Genomic DNA, 23,289 nt, shown 5'->3' with positions numbered 1-23,289 from the left:
CGTGCGTTCCACTGCTGTCGATAGAATAGGAAAGATGTTCTTCGTAAAATTCCGCTCATGAATCGAGAAAGGGGCCGTCCATAAATGACGTATTTTTTAACACGCTTTTGTGACCAATATTACGATTCGTCATTGATTTTTTTTTGCTGGAGTCAATTCGCGGCGTGAGTAAAATGTGTGTCGTAAAACCTCCTCCACCCGACTCAGCCAATTAACAAAGTTGTCACGCGATGAGCACACGTGCAAAATCATTGTATTGTGCATGTATGTTGAAGTTCTTTCGCACCGTACGTAGCCAACCGTGCTAATCGAAAGGGTACAGAGGAAGGACAAAAAACTAAAACACAAAAAGCAGTTCTAAAAAAACGAGTTTCAACGCCCCATGACCTTATTATTGCCGCTTCAGCAACACCACAGGTGCGTTGGTAGACTAAAAACATAACAGCAATACATCGGGCACGTTCGTTCATCACACGGCAACTTTGTTCATCAGCTGCGTCAGGTGGTGGAGGGTTTACGACACACTTTACTCACGCTGCAATCACGCTGTTGATGTACGTGATATGTTTGTACTATACAGTGCAGGCAAAAAAAAACCCGCATTAATCTGCGATCAGATTTCATTTGGCTACGCTCCATAAAATCGTGCGTTGCATCAGCTCACCTTCTACTGGGTTGTCACGTTCTATTTGCTTAACGGCATTCGATGGGCAGAGAGGAAAACAGGAAAAGTTTATTTCCACATTGCTGGCGGATGGGCCTCCACCAAGGGGAGCTCTAGAGAGCCCCTCCAGATGGTGTTTTGGCCTACTCTTCCGTGCTGACTAGACGTCTTGGGAGAGGCGGGCGTACTCACACTTTAAATTACACTTTTTATTTTATTTTACCACGTAAGGCCCACTGAGCTATGGAGCTCTTTGTCAGAAGCGATCTGGCTATCACAAAAGATAGCTCAAGAAAAGTGGCTTATCACGTGGACATTTACAGGAGCCAAATACTTTAAAAGCGTGTTTCTAAATGTGGAGGGGTAAAATAAGTATAACCCGTAAAAAAAAGTTTTTCACTATAAATCCTTTATATGCGTGGCGGCTAGAGTCCTCTCGTCCTCTGGCTTGAGATGGCTGCCACCTATGGGTCAGATGATTGTCTGCCAGTATTAAGCAATTGGTAAGTAAATATTTAATTTGTTTTCCCTAAACAGTGTAAAATCTTGGAAAAAAAATTTCACGAACATTCATTGTCTCGCACAACGAGTCTGTGTAAAAAATGTCATCTCGATTGGATCACGGGAAGTGGGTTAAAAAACGACCGAAAGATTTGCACGGTCGTAAGCAAGCCAAGCACGCAAGCAAGCAAGCAAGCGAACTTAATATAAAGGATTTAAAAACGGAGGACCCAGGAAAAAATCCACACCACCGTTGGGAGAGCACGCAAACTGCAAATATACAGCAGGCGTCAGGGTCGGGATAGAACCCACAACCCCCTGTATGCCAGGCGAGGTAGTTAACATCTCGCCACCGTGGCGCCCCACCACTTTACCCCACCACACGCAACCTGCCGACCGACTAAGTGTGGTGACCCCACATTTACACTGCAGGGTGAATAGGGGTAGTGGGCCCTGCTGGGTGGATAGGGGCAGTGGGACCCCCCCCCCCCTACTGCCCCTAAATTTATGAAACTTGCCACCGATGTTCCAACCAAACCGGCGACCCCCGGAGCGCAAGTCCGGTATGCGGATTGCATCATGGCAGCTTCCCGGGAGGATGTATTGTTGTTTCGTTTCGCTTTAAACGCAATTCATTGTTGACAATACAGTACCAACATTTAATGGAACACACTCCAGTGCACAATACAGCATTTACAGTGCGCGTGTATAACAGATGAAGCCAAAAGCGTGTATTTGCGCTCTACATGGGCGCTTGTATAATGCAACACTATCCCAAGAGGTGAATAGGTTATTCTGAAGACAAGCCACGCGTGAAGGCTTACTTAGACAGTTGTCAAGCAGCGGGAACGGTGCTCGATTCGTTAGCCCCCCCTCCCACCTTCGCCCCACCATCACCAAAATAAATTCACTCTTTAGATCGATGCCCCCCCTCAAACTTCCCACACGCTCCGATGGGCCACGTGTTGTCAAGCCATTCAGTTTACCCCGTATTCTTGTACAGGGAAATTGAGTTTTCAGGTCCATACGGCGTACAGCCGTTTCAATACGGGCAAAACCATTTTTTTGTCTATTTGTTTGTGTGTCTCCCTTGTGATGGGACTTTGTATGATCAACGTTGAGATTTCGAAGGGCACGGGGTGACCGATAAAGTCTGAATTGAGTCTGTAATAAGGCAGGCACTGATAAGGAGTTTCACCGTTATAGTATAGTGTAGTGTATAATGCAGTGTATAGTGTAGTGTATAGTAGTGTATATCATACCTGTCAACCCAAACGGTTTACCCGTGTGCTTGTACAGGGAAATTACGTTTTCAGGTCCAGGCGTACATGTTTCATTACGGGCAAAAAAACCGTGTCTATTTGTTTGTGTTTCTCCCTTGTGATGGGACTTTGTAGAATGAACGTTGAAATGTATAAGGGCACGGGTGATCAATAAGGTCTGAATTGGTCTGTAATAAGGTAAGCACTGATAAAGGGTTGACAGGTATGTGTTGTCCACACCAAAACTGAAAATGGAACAAAAAGTCAAAAGAGCTCTTTCCTCGCCACCTCCCGCACCTCCGATTAGCACGGTTGGCTACGTACGGTGCGAAATAAGTTCAACATACGGTACATACGGTACATGGAAGAGGGTTGTTGTAGTTCGGCTTTGGCCGAGTCAGAGAGCGAGTACTCCGGTCTGGTTGGTTCGTTAGTTTGGGGTCTGGGCAGTAGCCCCACGGTGGCCAGGAGATGTTAACTCCCTCGCCTGGTATACAGGACGTTGAGGTTCGATCCCTACCCTGACGATGTCTGCTGCTGTATATTTGGATTTTGCATATTTCTCTCTCCCATCATCATCACGGTGGCTAGGAGATGTTAACTCCCTCGCCTGGTATACAGGAGGTTGTGGTTCGACCCCTACCCTGACTATGTCTGCCGCTGTTTATTTGGATTTTGAATATTTCTCTCTCTCATCATCATCACGGTGGCTAGGAGATGTTAACTCCCTCGCCTGATATACAGGAGGTCGGGGTTCGATCACGACCCTGACGATGTCTGCTGCTGTATATTTGGATTTTGCATATTTCTCTCTCTCTCTCATCATCATCACGGTGGCTAGGAGATGTTAACTACCTCGCCTGATATACAGGAGGTCGGGGTTCAATCACGACCCTGACGCCTGTATATTTGGAGTTTGCACGTTCTCCTCGTGGTCGCATGGATTTTCTCCCGGTCCTCCGGGTTTTCTCTCCACACTTAGAATCATTCATTTAGAGTATTTGGCTGCTATAAATTTCCACACGATGATAAGCCACTTCGTTGAGATATAATTTGTGGCCACGTCACTTCTGAAGAACAGCGACATAGCTCAGTAGACTTTAGCTGGTAAAATGCAAAATAGTTTCAATAGTTAGTTATGACCAATGTGTGGATGGTTAGGGGTAGCGTTAGTGTTTTGCTTGGGACGGATGACAAGGGTTTGGATTAGTAGACTAGGATTAGTGTCTGATTGACGAGCTGGTTAGGGTTAGCGTCGTTGTTACAGACGATACCAGCGGCGGGTTGGTTAGTTTCTTAGTGCTCGGCTCAATGGTGTTGGCCCGTTGGCGAGTCAATCAGGCTTGAGGGTTGTGACCAGAATTGGAGCCGTGGCTAGTTGTATCGTCGATTGGGTTGGCGATCAGTCCGAGGGCTTGTGCTCGCATCTGCTCGGCTAACTTAAGAGCAGCCCTCGCCTTCGGTTGGCTAAACCAGTGGTTCGCAACCTTGTTTTGCTACTGTACCCCGTGTTGACTTTTGTTTCAACTGAGTACCCCCTTGCCTGACCCAACGTAGTTCCAGGAAATAAATGTATGAACAATGAAAATCAATAGTGTAAGCATAATAAGCACAATGAATGCGACACTGGGGCATTGCCACGTACCGCCAGGGTTACGTGCACCCCCGGTTGAGAGCCAATGGGCTTAACCGCCTGCATCCTTCACTCTTCCGCATCGCAAGCCTCACCACCTTTTCACTTTCCACTTTGCTCTCTCCTGATTTGAAGCTTTTCGTGACTGCAGGAACTCATACTCTTTGTTTCTTTCGGTAAAGTCACGTGGGTAGGGAGCAGACATCGTGCTGCTCGCAGCAGATGTCGCAGCTGAAGACCGGCGCTTGTGTTGCGTTCAAAACGTCGTGATTTATTTTATTTTATTTCTACCTACATGACTTTACCGAAAGAACCAACGAGTATTTGCTCTCTCCGTTTCAGCACCAGTGGCAACACACACATCCACCGCCACCGCCGCCGCCACCGCCACCGCGCCATCAGCAAATGAGCGGCATGACGTAGTCCGAATGCCGGACTCCCATGCGGAACGTCGGGGCGCGGCGCGTCGTCACCGACACGCACGTCTCGGGCCGGTGCGCGCCGGGGCCCGGCTTCTGCGTGTTGTCGCCGGGTAGGCGGCTGCGGCTCTGCAGCGACCACGCCGGCGCCCGGTGCGGCCGCAGGTCCGAGGCGTGGGCGGCGTCGTAGCGTGCTGGGCCCGGCGTCCGGGCCAGGTCCTCGGCGTGACCCCCAACGGAGCGGCGGGCTGACACCGAGAAGCTGGGCGCCGAGCGGCGGTGCGGCAGGTGGGAGCCCAGCGTGCTCGGCAGACTTAACGGGGAAAGAACGTGAAGCCACCAAGCCAGTCCGTTAGAATTAGCTTACGTTCGCTACATCGTGAACCCCATTTTTTTTTTTCCCACTGGCATATCCGAGCCATGCCAGGGCCGTGCCGGGCCTAGGCTGTCGCGGCTCAGGAGGCGCCGGGTCGGTTTTTTTCAATGCAGAAATCGAGCCGTGCCGCTGACGTCACGCGCAATTTATTTAACATTTTTTGTTATTTTTACCAGGTAAGGCCCACTGAGCTCTATAGCTATTTGTCTGAAGCGACCTGGCCACAAATGATGACTCAACGAGAAGTGGCGTATCGTCGTGTGGAGAGATTTAAAGCAGCAGCAGCAGCAGCCAAATACTCTGAACGCGTGACGTTGATTCTAAACGTGGAGGGGAAAACCGGAGGACCCGGAGAAAAGAAAAAAAGCCACTGAGAGAGAAAGAGAGAGGGAGCCACCGCAAACCCCTCGGTCTCACCTGTAGGCGTTGGGCGCTGGCACGAGGTCAACGCTGCGCGACGCGGTGCGCTCGGCGAGCGAGTACGCGGGAGCGCGCGCCTCGCTCGGCGAAAAGAGCCGCTCGCTCGCGTACGCACCCGGGCCCGGCGTGCGGAACGCCAGCGCTGGGAGAGAAAAGGTAAAAAATTAACCCGTAAAAACAAAGTTTTTCACTATAAATCTTTTATATGCGTGTCATCGATTTTATTTTATTATTCATTTCTGTTTTTCTTGAGTAAGAGTTTAATTTTTTTTTATCACATTGGTATTTTAAATTAAATATGAAAAAAAAATTCCTAAAAAGTGTAAAATTTTCGAAATTTATTTTTCACGAACATTAATTGTCACGCACAACGAGTTTGTGTGCAAAATGTCAGCTCGATTGGATCACGGGAAGTGGGTTAAAAAACGACCGAAAGATTTGCGCGGTCGTAAGCAAGCAAGCAAGTGAACTTAATATAAAGGATTTAAAAAGATCCCACCACCGCGACGGACACACCACACCACCCCAACCCTCAGTATAGCCTTCACACAGTCGTTCTCAACCAGAGGGAGGGGGGGGTTACGCGGACCCCTATGGGGTGCACGTGGCAATGTCCCAGGGTGGGAGGAGAAGGGGGGGGGTACGTGATGTGATTTACAAATGTGTGAAATTATTATGTCGTACGTGAGAAGTCACTTGTGAATAATCACGCAGGGATCTTGCCAATATAAATAACTGCGATAAAATGTAAAGTCCACGTGGTCACCTAGAACTGTACATTTTGTTGTCACCGTGACCCTTTCCCTCCCATATTTAATCAATTAATTAATAATATTTGCCTTAAATTAACTTTCATATTTCAGTTTTTTTTTTTCAAATGGCTGCCCGCAATCCAAAGAGTCGCAACGGGGGGGAAGCTGAAAAAGGCAGCATGCGGTTTTGTAGCAATCGTAAAAAAAAAAAATACTGCGTAATGCTAATGACTACATAGGGGTTTATGAAACAGAGGAAGTCGTAACTTACGTGCCCGTGCTAAATTTGATTACCTTTTAAAAAAAAAAATCTGCCCATGTCTTGCCACCCCCCCAGAAGGGGCATCTCACAACCCCCGGGGGTGGGGGTAGGGGTGGGGGGAAATGCGTGATGCACCCCAGGTTAAGATGAATGACTGTTCTACGTCTAGAGCGTGCGTCTCGTTAGCGGGCTCCGTACTCCGTTCGCGGTGGCGGCCCTGTATTGAGTAGACCGGCGACCCCTCCAGGCCGTGGCGGGTGAGGCTCGGGGAGTAGTACTTTGGTCCGGGAGTCTTGGCCATCGGGAACCCTGGAAGAACAGTGACGGAGACGCCCAGGTGTGATTGCATGGGCTGGCCGAGCCTGTGCATCATTTCTCATTGAAGAATGGAGGTGGGCTTACGGATAGTGCAAATGGTATCCACAGCCCTATAGCGAGAGGTTGCCACGGTGGCGAGATGTTAACTTCCTCGCCGGGTATACAGGAGGTCGTGGGTTCGATCCCGACCCAGACGCCTGCTGTATATTTGGAATTTGCGTGTCTCTCTCTATCTTTGTCATCATCATTACGGTGGCTAGGATATGTTAACTACTTTGCCTGGTATACAGAAGGTCGTGGGTTCGATCCCGACCCTGACGCCTGCTGTATATTTGGAGTTTGCGTGTCTCTCTCTCTTTGTCATCATCATTACGGTGGCTAGGAGATGTTAACTACCTCGCCTGGTATACAGGAGGTCGTGGGTTCGATCCCGACCCTGACGCCTGCTGTATATTTGGAGTTTGCGTGTCTCTCTCTCTTTGTCATCATCATTACGGTGGCTAGGAGATGTTAACTACCTCGCCTGGCATGCAGGAGGTCGTGGGTTCGATCCCGACCCTGACGCCTGCTGTATATTTGGAGTCTGAATGTTCTCCCGGTGGTCGCGTGGATTTTAATCCAGGTCCTCCGGTTTTTCCCTCCACATTTAGAAACATGCGTTAGAGCTGAAATTAAGCCTCTGGTGGGCCAAGTGCTTTGAGTCGAGCACCTATGAAGGTCAGCGCGGTGCACGACAGAAATTGGACCGAATTTATCAGAAGGCTATTGCTCAAAGCCTGCTGATAAAATTTTGCGCTCAAAGTATAAGCCTTATCGGCCAAGGCGATGACGTCATACGTCACGCGGGGCGATGTGGTCAGCACCGTGCCCGGCCGCCTTTATCTCCCCAGTGCTGACGTGGAGGAATACACAAAGACAAAGGTCATTCGTATGGCTTGCATATACTACTGGGACAGGCACCTGTGCAGGAGGCAAGCATCACGCATCATCTGGTCCAACCCATGTGAGACTAGGCTCTAAGGAAAGGTGTCTCGGGTGTGGACCAATCAACTTCAAGGACAGTGCACATTATCAGAGTTGTGTTTTTGTTTGCATCATGACTGCAGGTATTGTGGTCTATGTAAACATGACTCCTTGTAAAAAAAGGTGTCAGTTTTGTTGCCAGTTAGAAGGGTAAAAAAAACAATTATCGAGGCAAGCATCATTCATAATGGCATAGAGTGAAATAATTGGGGTTTCACAGCACGATGCTGATGGGGGTTGTTGTCACACGTGGTGTATTGCAGGGGGCCGCACTAAAGGCCACCAGAGATCCGGCCATTGGCGCGCGGACCTTGCAATGAAGACCACTGCCGTGTAGCCTGCACAGATGATTGGGAAGAGTACGTATGTTGAACTTCTTTCGCACCGTACGTAGCCAACCGTGATCATCAGAGATGCTTGGGGAGGGGGTGGGGGGGATGGAACGACGAGTGCTGTTAGCGAGCACCTACTAGGGCCGACGGGGGCCACACGTGTTCTAATCTAACCAAGACCGACTGAGGAATGCGTCCCGGGATCGGGTTTCGAACCCTCCTCGCCGCCGCGCGCGTACTTGGGTCGTCGTAGCGGGCGGACATGGTGTAGGCCGGGCTGGCGCGCTTCGAGACGTCGTGCCCGCCGTGGCCCAGCGTGGGTGGCAGCTTGTACTTGGCAGGCCCCGGTCCTGACACACGGCAGACGGGCGTCAACCGCGAAGGCGACGATTACGCACGAAAAAAGTGCTCGCCGAGAAACAGAACCACAACGCCTTGGCCAATGTCGTCCAGGAGCGCAAACCATAGTAGCGCCGACTCCTGGCGGATTTGTGGCTGGCCGTCGAAGCAAAGACGGTGGTCACCGCTTCGTCGCGCGCTTTCAGGTGCGCTCCTGCGGCCGTCTGGAACGCCTCTTCCGTTCCGAGAAGCCACCGGAGCCATGCACTTTTGAATCGCTTAGTTTGTAAACTCATTTATTTAGAAGTGCTTTTTGTGTTTAGTTTGTTGTCCTTCCCCCGCACCTCCGATTAGCACAGTTGGCTACGTACGGTGCGAAAGAAGTTCAACATACATACATGATGCCCCCCCCCCCTTTAAACAAGCAAGGAAAATCATGCATATCATGGGTTCTGTAACGCTCTCCATGGTACGGGGAAGGGGAGCGCGCGACGAGTGAGGTTATTGCCTTGGCCGATAAGGCTTGTACTTTTAGCGCCGTTTTTTTTAATCATCAAGTTTTGGACAATAACCCTCCGATCAATTTGGTGGATTTTCTGTCGAGTAAAGTCCTCGTAAAAGCAGGACAACTCCATGCCAAAACCTGCTAGTTATATTTGGATCACGTTATGCGGGTTAAGAGTGCCGTCCTGTTACAGACGGACTGGATGGGACCGGAGCGAATGCACGGGCGCTTTCAACCTGAATCTGCGAGCGTGACGAAACGCACAGCGACCATATCTGTGAACCAACATTGGGGGGGCATTTTTAAATCCTTTATATTAAGTTCACTTGCTTGCTTGCTTGCGCGCTTACGACCGTGCAAATCTTTCGGTCGTTTTTTAACCCACTTCCCGTGATCCAATCGAGCTGAGATTTTGCACACAGACTCGTTGTGCTTGACAATTTATTTTCGTGAATTTTTTTTCTCCAAAATTTTCAACATTTTAGGATTTTTAAAAAAATATTTAATTACCAATTGCTTAATGGTGGCAGGCAATCATCTGACCCATAGGTGGCAGCCATCTCAAGCCAGAGGACGAGAGGACTCTAGCCGCCCGTTGCAAAGACCAATGTGGGCTGGCACGCATATAAAGGATTTATAGTGAATAACTTTGTTTTTACGGGTTAATTTTTATTCAGTTGGATTCAGCGATTGACAAAGTAGAGGGCCCACGTCCGTTCCTCCCCCCTCCCCACACAGTGCAACCTCCACGGCCCTGTCGTTTTGCTTCACAGAAACGAGAGAGGGGTTTCCGTTAGTGTACGGTAACAGCAACAAACCTTGCAAGGTTCAAACACACACACACTGTGTCTCTTTGCGTTTGCAGCGTTAGCCAGCGTCCCCACCCCCCGCCGCCCCCCATGCAGCCATGGCTCTCTCTCTCTGTTTGTTCTCTCGCTCAACAAAACGCAGGAGAAGCAACAACAACCGGACCCGCGCTCGTGGTGAAGTTGACACGGGCCCATTTTGTGCGGGCCATTGTCACGCGCGTGGTAATTGCCTCTTAAGTCACCCGTGGGGGCTTGGAAATAATCAATAGGGACACCTGTCGATGGGTTTTCTCCCGGGGGTAGGAGGGAGGGTGGGTGGGTCAGGTTCCACCAGGTATATTTTATTTGACCAGGCCAGGCCGACTGAGCTGAATAGCTCTTTTTTTCAGACGCGACCTGGCGATCACAAATGTTAGCTCAACCAAGTGGATCATCACGTGGGAATGTGTAACAGCCAAATGCTCGAAACGCGTGATGTTGATTCTAAAATGTGGGGAGGAAAAAAACCGGAGGACCCGGAGAAACTCTTATGCGACCACAGGGAGGGAGACACGCAAACTCAAAATATACAGCAGCAGGCGTCAGGGTCGAGATCGAACCCACGACCTCCTGTATACCAGGCGAGGTAGTTAACATCTCCTAGCCACCGTGATGATGATGATGATGAGAGAGAGACACGCAAACTCCAAATATACAGCAGCAGGCGTGAGGTTTGGGATCGAACCCACGACCTCCTGTATACCAGGCGAGGTAGTTAACATCTCCTAGTCACCATAGGTGAAGGTCGTGGGCGAGTTTAGGGGGGGGGGGCAATGCCTCCCAAAACTGGACACCTTTAATAATTTATTTTCAGTAGTTTACAATTAAGATTAAAACCTTAAAAAATAATTCCAGGGTGCTTCAAAAAAATGTTAACACTTAGATCGGATTATAATTTGCCATGGAAAAAGAACGGATAATACACTGTAACATGATAACAAGTGTAAGTTAACAGCTTCAAAAAGTCACTAGTTCGCCATCAATGTCAACACATGTCTGGAATCTTCTCCAGGTGGTCCCCAGAGGTGCATTTCTCGTGGTATTGTTGCCAATTCTCAGAAGTGTAAACCACAAACGTTTGAAGCACCCTGAATATACACCGCCATTCCTAATGCGAGGGGCAAATCGAACCCTTTGCCCCCCTCCCCAAATAGAGAATTCAAACTCCTCCTCTGGTGAAGCTCTCAGAGTCAACAGTCGCTTTCCTCCGCACTGCGTGGGGACTCTGTGATCATAGCATGACGGGGGTTGTGTTGGGGCAGGTGGGGGAGGGAGTTGGATGGATAATGGTTTCAGGTTTTAATTTAACGCCACTCAAGATGAGGGCTTTCCAAGCGGTCGCAACGCGCCCCTTCTCACGTTCCTTCCTCTCTCCTGTCTGCACAATGCGAGTGTAAGAACCCTCTTTGTCAACCCCACTCTTTGACATAGGTGCCGCCCTCTCTCTGTGTCTGTATCTGTGTCCCTCCTGCGTGTGTGCGTACGGACCCTTTGAAATATCTACCAGCTATGCGAATGGCAAATTCTGTTGCTCGACGATTGTATTGAATCGACGATCTTAGCCCTGGCGACTGACTCGGTCAGTAAACTGGAGCCGGCTTTTTAGTGCGCTCGATTGCGCGCATTCAAAGGCTGCGTCAATCAGCAGGACCGGCATCGTTACCTTATTGCAGAGAGAGATGCTCAGGACTCAACAATGCCAGGACTTTAGCCCAAAATCGTCTTGGCGTCTCTTAGCCGGACGCACACGTTGTGAGCAGTGGCGTAGTAACTACATCATCAGTGGCGTAGTAACTACATTATCAGTGGCGTAGTAACTACATTATCAGTGGCGTAGTAACTACATTATCAGTGGCGTAGTAACTACATTATCAGTGGCGTAGTGACTACATTATCAGTGGTGTAGTGACTACATTATCAGTGGTGTAGAAACTACATTATCAGTGGTGTAGTCACTACATTATCAGTGGTGTAGTAACTACATTATTAGTGGTGTAGTCACGACATTATCAGTGGTGTAGTAATTACATTATCAGTGGTGTAGTGACTACATTATCAGTGGCGTAGTAACTACATTATCAGTGGCGTAGTAACTACATTATCAGTGGTGTAGTAACTACATTATCAGTGGTGTAGTAACTACATTATCAGTGGTGTAGTAACTACATTATCAGTGGTGTAGTAACTACATTATCAGTGGCGTAGTAACTACATTATCAGTGGCATAGTAAGACATTATCAGTGGCGTAGTAACTACATTATCAGTGGTGTAGTAAACTACATTATCAGTGGTGTAGTAACTACATTATCAGTGGCATAGTAACTACATTATCAGTGGTGTAGTAACTACATTATCAGTGGCGTAGTAACTACATTATCAGTGGTGTAGTAACTACATTATCAGTGGCATAGTAACTACATTATCAGTGGTGTAGTAACTTCATTATCAGTGGTGTAGTAACTACATTATCAGTGGTGTAGTAAACTACATTATCAGTGGTGTAGTAACTACATTATCAGTGGCATAGTAACTACATTATCAGTGGTGTAGTAACTACATTATCAGTGGCGTAGTAACTACATTATCAATGGCGTAGTAACTATATTATCAGTGGTGTAGTAACTACATTATCAGTGGCATAGTGACTACATTATCAGTGGCGTAGTAACTACATTATCAGTGGCATAGTAACTACATTATCAGTGGTGTAGTAACTACATTATCAGTGGTGTAGTAAACTACATTATCAGTGGTGTAGTAACTACATTATCAGTGGCATAGTAACTACATTATCAGTGGTGTAGTAACTACATTATCAGTGGTGTAGTAACTACATTATCAGTGGTGTAGTAACTACATTATCAGTGGCATAGTGACTACATTATCAGTGGTGTAGTAACTAAATTATCAGTGGTGTAGTAACTACATTATCAGTGGCGTAGTAACTACATTATCAGTGGCGTAGTAACTACATTATCAGTGGCGTAGTAACTACATTATCAGTGGCGTAGTGACTACATTATCAGTGGTGTAGTGACTACATTATCAGTGGTGTAGAAACTACATTATCAGTGGTGTAGTCACTACATTATCAGTGGTGTAGTAACTACATTATTAGTGGTGTAGTCACGACATTATCAGTGGCGTAGTAACTACATTATCAGTGGTGTAGTAAACTACATTATCAGTGGTGTAGTAACTACATTATCAGTGGCATAGTAACTACATTATCAGTGGTGTAGTAACTACATTATCAGTGGCGTAGTAACTACATTATCAGTGGTGTAGTAACTACATTATCAGTGGCATAGTAACTACATTATCAGTGGTGTAGTAACTTCATTAGCAGTGGTGTAGTAACTACATTATCAGTGGTGTAGTAAACTACATTATCAGTGGTGTAGTAACTACATTATCAGTGGCATAGTAACTACATTATCAGTGGTGTAGTAACTACATTATCAGTGGCGTAGTAACTACATTATCAATGACGTAGTAACTATATTATCAGTGGTGTAGTAGCTACATTATCAGTGGCATAGTGACTACATTATCAGTGGCGTAGTAACTACATTATCAGTGGCATAGTAACTACATTATCAGTGGTGTAGTAACTACATTATCAGTGGTGTAGTAAACTACATTATCAGTGGTGTAGTAACTACATTATCAGTGGCATAGTAACTACATTATCAGTGGTGTAGTAACTACATTATCAGTGGTGTAGTAACTACATTATCAGTGGTGTAGTAACTACATTATCAGTGGCATAGTGACTACATTATCAGTGGCGTAGTAACTACATTATCAGTGGTGTAGTAACTACATTATCAGTGGTGTAGTAACTACATTATCGGTGGCGTAGTAACTACATTATCAGTGGCGTAGAAACTACATTATCAGTGGTGTAGTGACTACATTATCAGTGGTGTAGTAACTACATTATGAATGGCGTAGTAACTACATTATCAGTGGCGTAGTAACTACATTATCAGTGGTGTATTAACTACATTATCAGTGGTGTATTAACTACATTATCAGTGGCGTAGTAACTACATTATCAGTGGTGTAGTGACTACATTATCAGTGGTGTAGTAACTACATTATCAGTGGTGTAGTAACTACATTATCAGTGGTGTAGTAACTACATTATCAGTGGCATAGTGACTACATTATCAGTGGCGTAGTAACTACATTATCAGTGGTGTAGTAACTACATTATCAGTGGAGTAGTAACTACATTATCAGTGGCGTAGTAACTACATTACCAGTGGCGTAGTGACTACATTATCAGTGTCATAGTAACTACATTATCAGTGGCGTAGTAACTACATTATCAGTGGCATAGTAACTGCATCATCAGTGGTGTAGTGACTACATTATCAGTGGCATAGTAACTGCATCATCAGTGGCGTAGTAACTACATTATCAGTGGCATAGTAACTGCATCATCAGTGGTGTAGTGACTACATTATCAGTGGTGTAGTAACTACATTATCAGTGGTGTAGTAACTACATTATCAGTGGCGTAGTAACTACATTATCAGTGGCATAGTAACTGCATCATCAGTGGTGTAGTGACTACATTATCAGTGGCATAGTAACTACATTACCAGTGGCGTAGTAACTACATTATCAGTGGTGTAGTGACTACATTATCAGTGGTGTAGTAACTGCATCATCAGTGGTGTAGTAACTACATTATCAGTGGCGTAGTAACTACATTATCAGTGGCATAGTAACTGCATCATCAGTGGCGTAGTAACTACATTATCAGTGGCATAGTAACTACATTATCAGTGGCGTAGTAACTACATTATCAGTGGCATAGTAACTACATTATCAGTGGCGTAGTAACTACATTATCAGTGGCGTAGTAACTACATTACCAGTGGCGTAGTAGCTACATTATCAGTGGCGTAGTGACGACATTATCAGCTCAGATGTGTGCGGCAATCAGTCAGGTAGGGGACCAATATTTAATTTGTCTCGCACGGTCGCACCTCGAGGCTAATATTATATATGGCGGCTCCTATTACCTATGACATCGTCGTTCCGCTCCCGGTCGAGAACATTTTACGCTGTAGGAGCGCTCCGTCACTACAACTCCGTAGAAATTACACCTTCTTCTTGGTTCTTTCGGTAAAGTCACGTGGAATGGAAATGATAAAATAATAAAAATAAAACATAATAAAACAATTATCTTCAGACTCTGTCTCCTCGACATACCTGTTCTCCACCTGAGGACTGCTACTTGCGTTGTGGCCGAAACGTCGTGAGAATTATTTTATTATGTTTTATTTTTATCATTTTATTATTTCCATTCTACGCGACTTTACCGAAAGAACCAAGAAGAAGCTCAAAGCTGCTTAGCTTCCGAGATTTTGACGAGAATGGGGCCACGTTTTGGGTGATAGGTAAATTATATTCACACGTGTACATATCCATATCTGATGTGCAATTGTCACCATAGCTACGCCAGCACTTTTAACAACAACAACAACAACGCTCTTTATTTCAACCACTATCATCTTATGTACAATTCTAGATTTGAAGCTTTCGTGACTGCAATGATTCATATTCTTAGGTTTTTACGGTAAAGTCACGTAGGTAAAAAATTTTAATTAATAAAAGTAAAATAAAATAAATTAAAAATAAAAATCACGACGTTTCGGAGGCAACACAAGCTTCCGTCTTCAGGTGGAACCGTCACAGCCACGACAGCTGTATCAAGTAAATGAGAGATTACAAGAGCTACCACTCCGTATATATAATTTTACTTTTATTCATTTAATTTTTTTACCTACGTGACTTTACCGAAAAAACCTAAGAATATCTTATGTACAGTTAAAAATAAACTATTGTAAAGCGCTTTGCACGAAGGCGCTATGTGAAACTGCATAAGGCAAAGTGGAAAATTTAGGCTCAATAGCGAAACAAACATTTCTCTCGCGACGTTTGTTGCGCGGCGCTGATCCGCGTGCCCCTCCCACACAGCCCCGTGATTTATAATTCATTGCGAATGGGTTTTCAATTTTGCTGACGCATCGTGGCAAATGAAAAAGCGTCACCCACGAGCGTTGTATTATTCACAATGGAAAAGACCCCCCCCCCCCAACCAGCCAACGTTGTGGGCCATGGACACAGTTGGTGAGCGCCACGTGCCGTTAGCGATGCGTTAATGTGAGCGCGGTGCGTTCAGTTGAGTTTATACTGGAAGGAACCTCCTGGTTACACCAGCCCACAGGGGATTATTGTGTCCGTCGTGCAGGGAGGGGCTGGGTGGGGAGGGAGGGGCTGGGTGGGGAGGGTGGGGATGGGTGGGGCTGGGTGGGGAGGGGCTGGTCACCCCGTGGTGCCCTTATAAAACTCAACGTTTAACCTACTCACGCCGGCTTGTGCCCGCCCTCACAGTCGGGCATATTTGCGGAATACACCACGCCGCCGTTGACCGAGCAACCCAACGTTCCTACCAGCTCCCTCCGCAGGAATGTGTGTTATTAGGTGTATAGCCCTGTGGGCCATGCGGCTCTTGAATCGGGTGCAACCGCAACAAAACAACAAAATGAACAAGAAACATCTTAAAGTGACTACGCGCAAACAGAAAAAAATCCAGGAAAAAAACCAGCAAAATCTTCCAGAAAAAGCACCGTATATCAATGATGTGGTGCAAAAATCCCAGTCGGGATGAAAGTCGCAGAGCAGTAGCAACACACCCCCGTCTCAAGACCCTGACGTTTACACATCGCACCTTGTAGTCGTTTAATGCCGAGCCGACCTAGGGGAAGCCCGGAACGAGTTAAGCTACCGCAGGTCCCCGGGATTCGAAGCCCGCTGGGTTCACAGCGCAGTGCGCCAATCACTGTGCCACCACTCCATGTACGTCCGTCTGGAACGCTCTTCCGATATTATGAAGCCACTGGAGCTACGCACTTTTAAATCATCTAGATCGAAAAACTCATTTATTTAGAATTGCTCCGTAGGCAGGAATCGAGTGCAACGTTGCTGGGTTCACAGTGCAGCTTTTGCTAACCACCGCGACACCGCTGGGGCAATCTCAACAATCTCTCAACCACCAATAATGTACACACACACACACGCGAACCTCCGATTAGCACGCTTGGCTACGTACGGTACGAAAGAATTTCAACGCACGCAAACACACGTGGGTGACGTAAATCCCGACGCTGATTAAGACTCGCAAGCTCGTCAATTGAGAATAGCCGGTTAAAGACGATCACAAAATAACAACGGTCGCTCAATTATATCTCGACAGACGCGAAACTCATCGTCTTCTTCTTACCTCTGAACTTTGCGTAAATCAAGGGGCGATCCTTCTCCGCTGTTTCCATGCCTCTCGAGTCTCGGTCTCTCGATTTTTTGACTCCGACTTTTTTGTCGTGTTTTTGTTGTTGTTGTTTAAACGTAAACCGCTGTCTTGAGTTCAATTTGTATTTTTTAACAAAAAAATCCGCGAAGAAAGCTGCCACCACCACCACCACCGCCGCTGTTGATGTTGCTCCCCCACAGAGCGTTGCATACGAAGAGTTTTACTGGCAAACTATTTGTTGGTTCAACTGCTCCAGGCGGTCTGCAATCAATTGTCACCCTGGCTACCGTTGCCTGGTGTCGCATGGATGATTAGCGGAGCAGTGCGGACGTTGGGTTGTCGGCGTCCCGCACACAGACACCCACACACACCCCCCTCCTCCGTCTGCCTTGCTTGGGTTTCACGGCTTGCAGAGAGGAGCGAGCGAGCCGGGCTAGGAGCCAAACTCACTTGAACGAGGGACACAACAGTCCACCCACCCACCCACATCCTTGTCCATTTGTACATCGATATTCAGAGCCGTCTGAAATGCTGTAGAGAGAGAGAGAGGGGCACACGTGCGGATACAATGAGAGCGATAGCCACACACAGAGAGAGAGAGAGACGGTACTTGCTCCGGCAGTACATATACTAACATTGGAACGATACAGAGAATATTAGCATGTCCCCCTGGGCAAGAGTGACACGCAAATTCGAGAGAGACAGAGTGGAGGCAACGTGGACACAGGGAGAAAGACAGATGGGTGGAGAAAGACGGACAGAGATGGACAGGGAGAAAGAGGAGTAATAGAGACGCAGACAACATGGAGGGGCCATCCACGTAAAGACAGAGATGGAGAGAGAGATAAATACGGGGAGAAGGAGAGACATACAGAGGCAGACAAGGTGTGGTTAGAGAGACAGTGATAGACGCAGACACATCGAGATGGACGGAGAGACATCGATCAACAGACTTCGAGACAGAGACGCAACAATACACCCTTACAGACACACCAGAGAGACGCATTGAAACCAGTGTACAATATTACGGCTTAATTGAACAAATTGTATCAAGTATAGGCTATGAACTCGTGACCTGTCAACACCAACCTACTAAAAAAGCGGTGTCAATCATATAAACCAGTGGTCCAAACCAACGTAGACTCTCTAAAGCGGCGTAACTTAAACCAAACTAACAAGAACAAAGCGTGGAGAGGTTAATGTCAGTAATTATACTGTGAGGCAGAAAGAGGAACACATGGATTCGAGAACGTGAATGCAAGTTGGAGACGTCACGAAGCCTGTAGGCCATCGCATCGCGCGCTTTCGGATGCGTTTCTGCGGCCGTCTGGAACGCTCTTCCTTCCGATATTAGGAAGCCACTGGTGCTATTCACTTTTAAATCATCTAGATTGAAAAACGTATTTATTTAGAACTGCTTTTTTATCTTAAACAAAGCACGCCACGACTGTAAGCGGACGATGGCCGGTGGCCGAGACTAACGACAGAGTGGCAGCCAAAGAAAGGATCGTAGCCAAGAGGACCTCCACAGCAGAGACGGAGCTATTAATTCAGTTTGTACGCGGGTGTTTGAGCGATCGTTGCATCAGTCGTTCTTGACCTGGGGTGCACGCACTCCCTGGGGGTGCGATATGCCCTTTCTGGGAGATGAGAGATGTGGCCAGTTTTTTATAGAAGGTAAATACCACTGGTCAACAAAAGAAAAATTCTGGCCTGGACTTTTGCATCTGTTATAGACTAATTTCAGGGTGCTGATTCCAAATCTGATCTCAGATTTGCTCTATCACATCTCATGTTTATGCTATCGGCATACCCCATTTTCATTGATTTTACCCGAAATTAACTCTGTCACTTATGATGGCAAGTTGTTGCGAGTCAGTGACTGCTTTAGTGTTAAAATATGGTGCTGTATTTTAGGATAGTGTGTTTATAATATAATTTTATGTAGATATCCACATTTATTTAATATTTTCTTCTGCAGTTTTTATTGAAAATGCAATATTTGATATCTTTAAAACCTGATGTGATAGACAAAAACTGATGCCAGATTTGGAATCAGCACCCCAAATTACCTTAATACCGTTGGAATACCTTATGCCAGAAAAAGTGTGTTGACCAGTGTAATCTAACCACAAATTGAGCAGGGGCACGTAAGTACAACTACTGTGTTTCATCAAACCGATGTATTTAGGTCTTTTTTATTGAGGTTGTTTTAACGACTGAGAATGAAAGGGGTGCAAATGCTGCAGTAAAGGTTAAGAACCACTTCTTTACGCAATACTTTGAAAAATAGGGCTTAACGAATTGTGGGAAAGGTTCCATTGGGACAAAACAACTGTGAAGGAAATAATCCAGGTGGCACGCTGGAGTCATTCCAATTTGACGAACCCGGCCCATTAAACAAAGAGAGTGTTTATATCGGTGGGAAGTGCTTAGAATGTTTTTTAAAAAAAATCTTTGACAAAGGCTCCTTTGTCGAACTGAATATCCTCAAGTGTTCCAATCGTCCCTCGGGCACAATGTACAAAGACAGCCATGGTTTAAAAGCAACCCGGACACTCACTCAAGGCACATTTCTTTTACGGAGCTATGAAATACCAAAAATGTGACGTGTAAATTCGTCAGCGTCACCATCAACGCTTAGAATTTATACCGCGACTCCAAAGCAGGACATCTCGAGGTGCCCTTTCAGCAGTCGAGCCACGGGCAACCTCCAGCGGCAGCTTTCCCAGTGACAGTGCCGGTAGAACGCAGCAACACCACCGGCTTTGCAATCGGCCACTCCGTCTGCCAACGGGGTGCGATGATGCCCATGTAGCTTTTACCAACTTTGAAAAATTATAATACTCCGACTGATGCTCCTGCTGTTGTGGAGTGACTTATGCAGCCAGCAATGGCTGCAGGGTTTTGGTAGTACATGTTGTTTATGCCATTTATTTTGAAAATTCCGTCACAGTTCCTATGATCACTGTTTCATTGCTTTCATGGCTTTATTTTGGTGATTTCGAAAAGTGTATTGGTTTAGCCATGTTTGTTTGTTGTAGTACGGAGTTAGACTGATGGCCTTAATCTAAGTTGTCTTGTGGTTGTTGTTGGTTGTTTGACTTGCATCCCACTGGGATTTTTGCACACAACGTTGGTGTACGGTGTTTTTTTCTGCAATATTTTTCTGTCACATATTCACTTTAAGATGTTTTTGTTCATGTTTTTGTTTTTTGTTTGTTGCGGTTGCACCCGATTCAAGAGCCGAATGGCTCACAGGGCTCTATACCTAATAAATGAACTTGAACTTGAGTGATTTACAAGTCCAGTTTTCGAACTTGGCAGATTTGGACCGTGATGGCAGCACACAATCTCTACGCTTTTTTGTTCTTTAGAATAACATCACCTGATCTTTAAAGTCCGCTGTGAAGCAGATTCCGCGTAGCTGTGGTTTATACTGCGGGCCTTGTCACCGACCTTGACTTCAAGCTTTCGTGACTGCAGGAATTCATATTCTTGGGTCTTTCGGTAAAGTCACGTAGATAGGTTCAAAGAAAATAAAAAAAATAATAAATAAAAATAAACTAAAAACTACGACGTTTCAATCGCAACACAAGTGGGCGTCTTCAGGAAAAGGGGGGTTAGCTTCCAAACCAAACTGTTTATAAGGATTTGAAATGGGCATAGCCCAAATGTCAGATCTGAAACACGGTAGGACCAATACCTTGGCCGTGGCTGATCATTATTTGAATGCGGTGAGCTCACACGAACTTGATTTCTCTAAGACGAAGATACTTTGCACGCCCACTGGCTATCAACAAAGATTCGTTCATGAAGCCATCCATTTTTAGACACAGACACAATTTCAACCGAGAAGATGGGTACAAACTGAGCAATCATTGGAAGGACGTTATCAACCAGTTTAAGTCATAATTCGCTGTGATGTTCCCATCCTACCACCTTCCGATGTTAGTTGTGCTTTACACCCATTTCAAACTTTCACAGGGTTCACACTCAGTCACTTCACGCGCCAACCTCCTGGTTGCGGCTCTGCAATCTGCCATTAAATGCTAATCTCTCATTAACATGCTATTTTTCACCTGGCAGCCCTTTGATTGGTGGAAAACCAACCACCGGTCGGGTTGGCTGCCCACCACTTGCATTATCATTGGCTGCTGACATCTGGGCTACGCCCATTTCAAACCCTTATAAAGTTTGCCTTGAAGCCTAACCCCCCTTTTCCTGAAGACGACCGCTTGTGTTGCGATCGAAACGTGGTAGTTTGTTTTATTATTTTTATTTTCTTTGAACCTATCTACGTGATTTTACCGAAAGACCCAAGAATATACTACTCTCACTGCACGAGCCAATCGTGAATGCAGACTCATCAAGGGCCAACCCATCCATGAAGACTACGGGACCCGCCCAATCACCACCTGAAATGGAGCAAGTCGTTCTTGAGTAAAGCCAGAGAACCCTCTTACACATTCGGGCTTCAGCACCCTGGGAGAAATGGCGAAATTTTGGCGAACACAGAGGGACCACCTAAGAGATGTAATCTAACCTTCAAAAAAACGCTGGCCCGTGTTATATTGAATCCTCACGTCTCACTGCAGATCCACCCCCCGACCTTCCGTACAAATCCAAAGAAAGAACAGCTTTCGATCGTGGAAAATCCAACCGAACCATCGCCCACATTAGTCGCGAACCACCGTGAACTCTACGTACACATCTAAGCAATCCATCGTGTCACCAGGAGCCAAACCCTGGCTAAACGAATCTGGACACACAGCCTTTTATATTGTTACTAGCTGTACTACCCGGCTTCGCCCGGGACTTGTATCTACCACGGCCGGCCGCCTTTGTCTCCCCAGTAGGCGATGTTAATACGCTACAGTAGTTAAGTTACTCGTTTGAGGCAGAGTCGACCTAGGGGAGGTTCAAATAATCGTCACCGGTGGTGGCCGTGAGCGGGAATCGAACTGGGTTTGCCGGGTTGGTAGCGCAGCGTAGCGTTAAGCACTACACCCACCGCTCCTCACACACCACACACGCACAGACACACACACAGACACACACACAGACACACGCAGACACACACAGACAGAAACACACACACAGACAGCACGCTAACCACTACACTACCGCTCCCCACACACCACACACGCACACACACAGACACACACACAGACACACACACAGACACACACACACAGACACACACACACAGACACAGGCAGCACGCTAAGCACTACACTACCGTTCCCCCTACACAACACACGCGCGCGCGTCCATTGCTGCAGACACACACGACTTTCAGGGTGCATACGGCAGTAAACGACTGAAATAATAAAGCGGCAATGCTGTGTAAGGAACGCCTTAGACCCGCATTATACATTTGTGTAATGCGAGCGTAAACACACAAACACACACAAACACATACACAATACACACACACATACATGCAGACACACAGACAGACACATAACACACATACATACACACACATACAAACACAGAAACACATACACACACATACATAGACACACACATACATACACACGAACACATCCACAGACGTACATACACACATACATACAGGCACGCAGACATACACATAAACACATACAAAAAAACCCACATACATACACACACACATACATACACACAAACACATGCACACACATACATACACACATGCATACAGACACACAGACATACACATAAACACATACACACATACACATGACCCGGCTTCGCCCGGGACTTGGATCCACCACGGCGGCAAAACCGACATACATACACACACAGACATACACACAAACACATACACACACATACATACACACATGCATACAGACACACAGACATAAACATAAACACATACACATGACCCGGCTTCGCCCGGGACTTGGATCCACCACGGCGGCAAAACCGACATACATACACACACAGACATACACACAAACACATACACACACATACAAACACACATGCATACAGACACACAGACATACACATAAACACATACACATGACCCGGCTTCGCCTGGGACTTGGATCTACCACGCCCAGCCGCCTTTGTCTCCCAAGTGCCGATGTTAATACGCCACACCAGTTACTCGTTTGAGGCTGAGTGGACCTAGGGGAGGTTCAAATAATCGTCACCGGTGGTGGCCGTGAGCGGGAATGGAACTGGGTTCGCCGGGTTGGTAGCGCAGCGTAGCGTTAAGCACTACACCCACCGCTCCTCACACACCACACACGCACAGACACACACACAGACACACGCAGACACACACAGACAGACACAGACAGACACA

At 46.5% G+C, this 23,289-nt stretch overlaps 1 protein-coding gene and 1 non-coding gene across 2 annotated transcripts; one reads left to right on the top strand and one right to left on the bottom strand.

The window, feature by feature from the left end:
- Positions 1 to 236: 236 nt before the first annotated feature.
- LOC133355151 (ciliary microtubule associated protein 1A-like) lies at positions 237 to 17,327 on the bottom strand. The gene is made up of 5 exons (XM_061572482.1): positions 16,959 to 17,327; positions 8,202 to 8,312; positions 6,488 to 6,598; positions 5,273 to 5,417; positions 237 to 4,792 (listed from the first exon to the last, which is right to left on the bottom strand). The coding sequence occupies exons 1-5, from the start codon at positions 17,005 to 17,007 to the stop codon at positions 4,459 to 4,461; spliced, it is 750 nt and encodes a 249-aa protein (XP_061428466.1). The 5' UTR covers positions 17,008 to 17,327; the 3' UTR covers positions 237 to 4,458.
- Positions 17,328 to 17,591: 264 nt separating this feature from the next.
- On the top strand, positions 17,592 to 17,699 carry LOC133355256 (U6 spliceosomal RNA). Its single transcript, XR_009756678.1, has one exon. It is a non-coding gene; the product is annotated as a U6 spliceosomal RNA (small nuclear RNA).
- Positions 17,700 to 23,289: the final 5,590 nt, after the last annotated feature.

Source organism: Lethenteron reissneri, chromosome 50, assembly GCF_015708825.2.
Source record: "Lethenteron reissneri isolate LAM-NWPU_2019-01 chromosome 50, ASM1570882v1, whole genome shotgun sequence".
Lineage (NCBI taxonomy): Eukaryota > Metazoa > Chordata > Hyperoartia > Petromyzontiformes > Petromyzontidae > Lethenteron > Lethenteron reissneri.
The sequence above is the reverse complement of the archived record's forward strand: the minus strand, read 5'-3'. Positions and strand labels throughout refer to the sequence as shown.

Coding starts and splice junctions, on each gene's coding strand:
- LOC133355151 (XM_061572482.1), bottom strand. CDS start 17,007: ATGGAAACAGCGGAGAAGGATCGCCCCTTGATTTACGCAAAGTTCAGA. Junction 8,313..16,958: donor GATTTACGCAAAGTTCAGAG/GTAAGAAGAAGA, acceptor GCCGTGTGTCAG/GACCGGGGCCTGCCAAGTAC. Junction 6,599..8,201: donor CGCCCGCTACGACGACCCAA/GTACGCGCGCGG, acceptor CTGTTCTTCCAG/GGTTCCCGATGGCCAAGACT.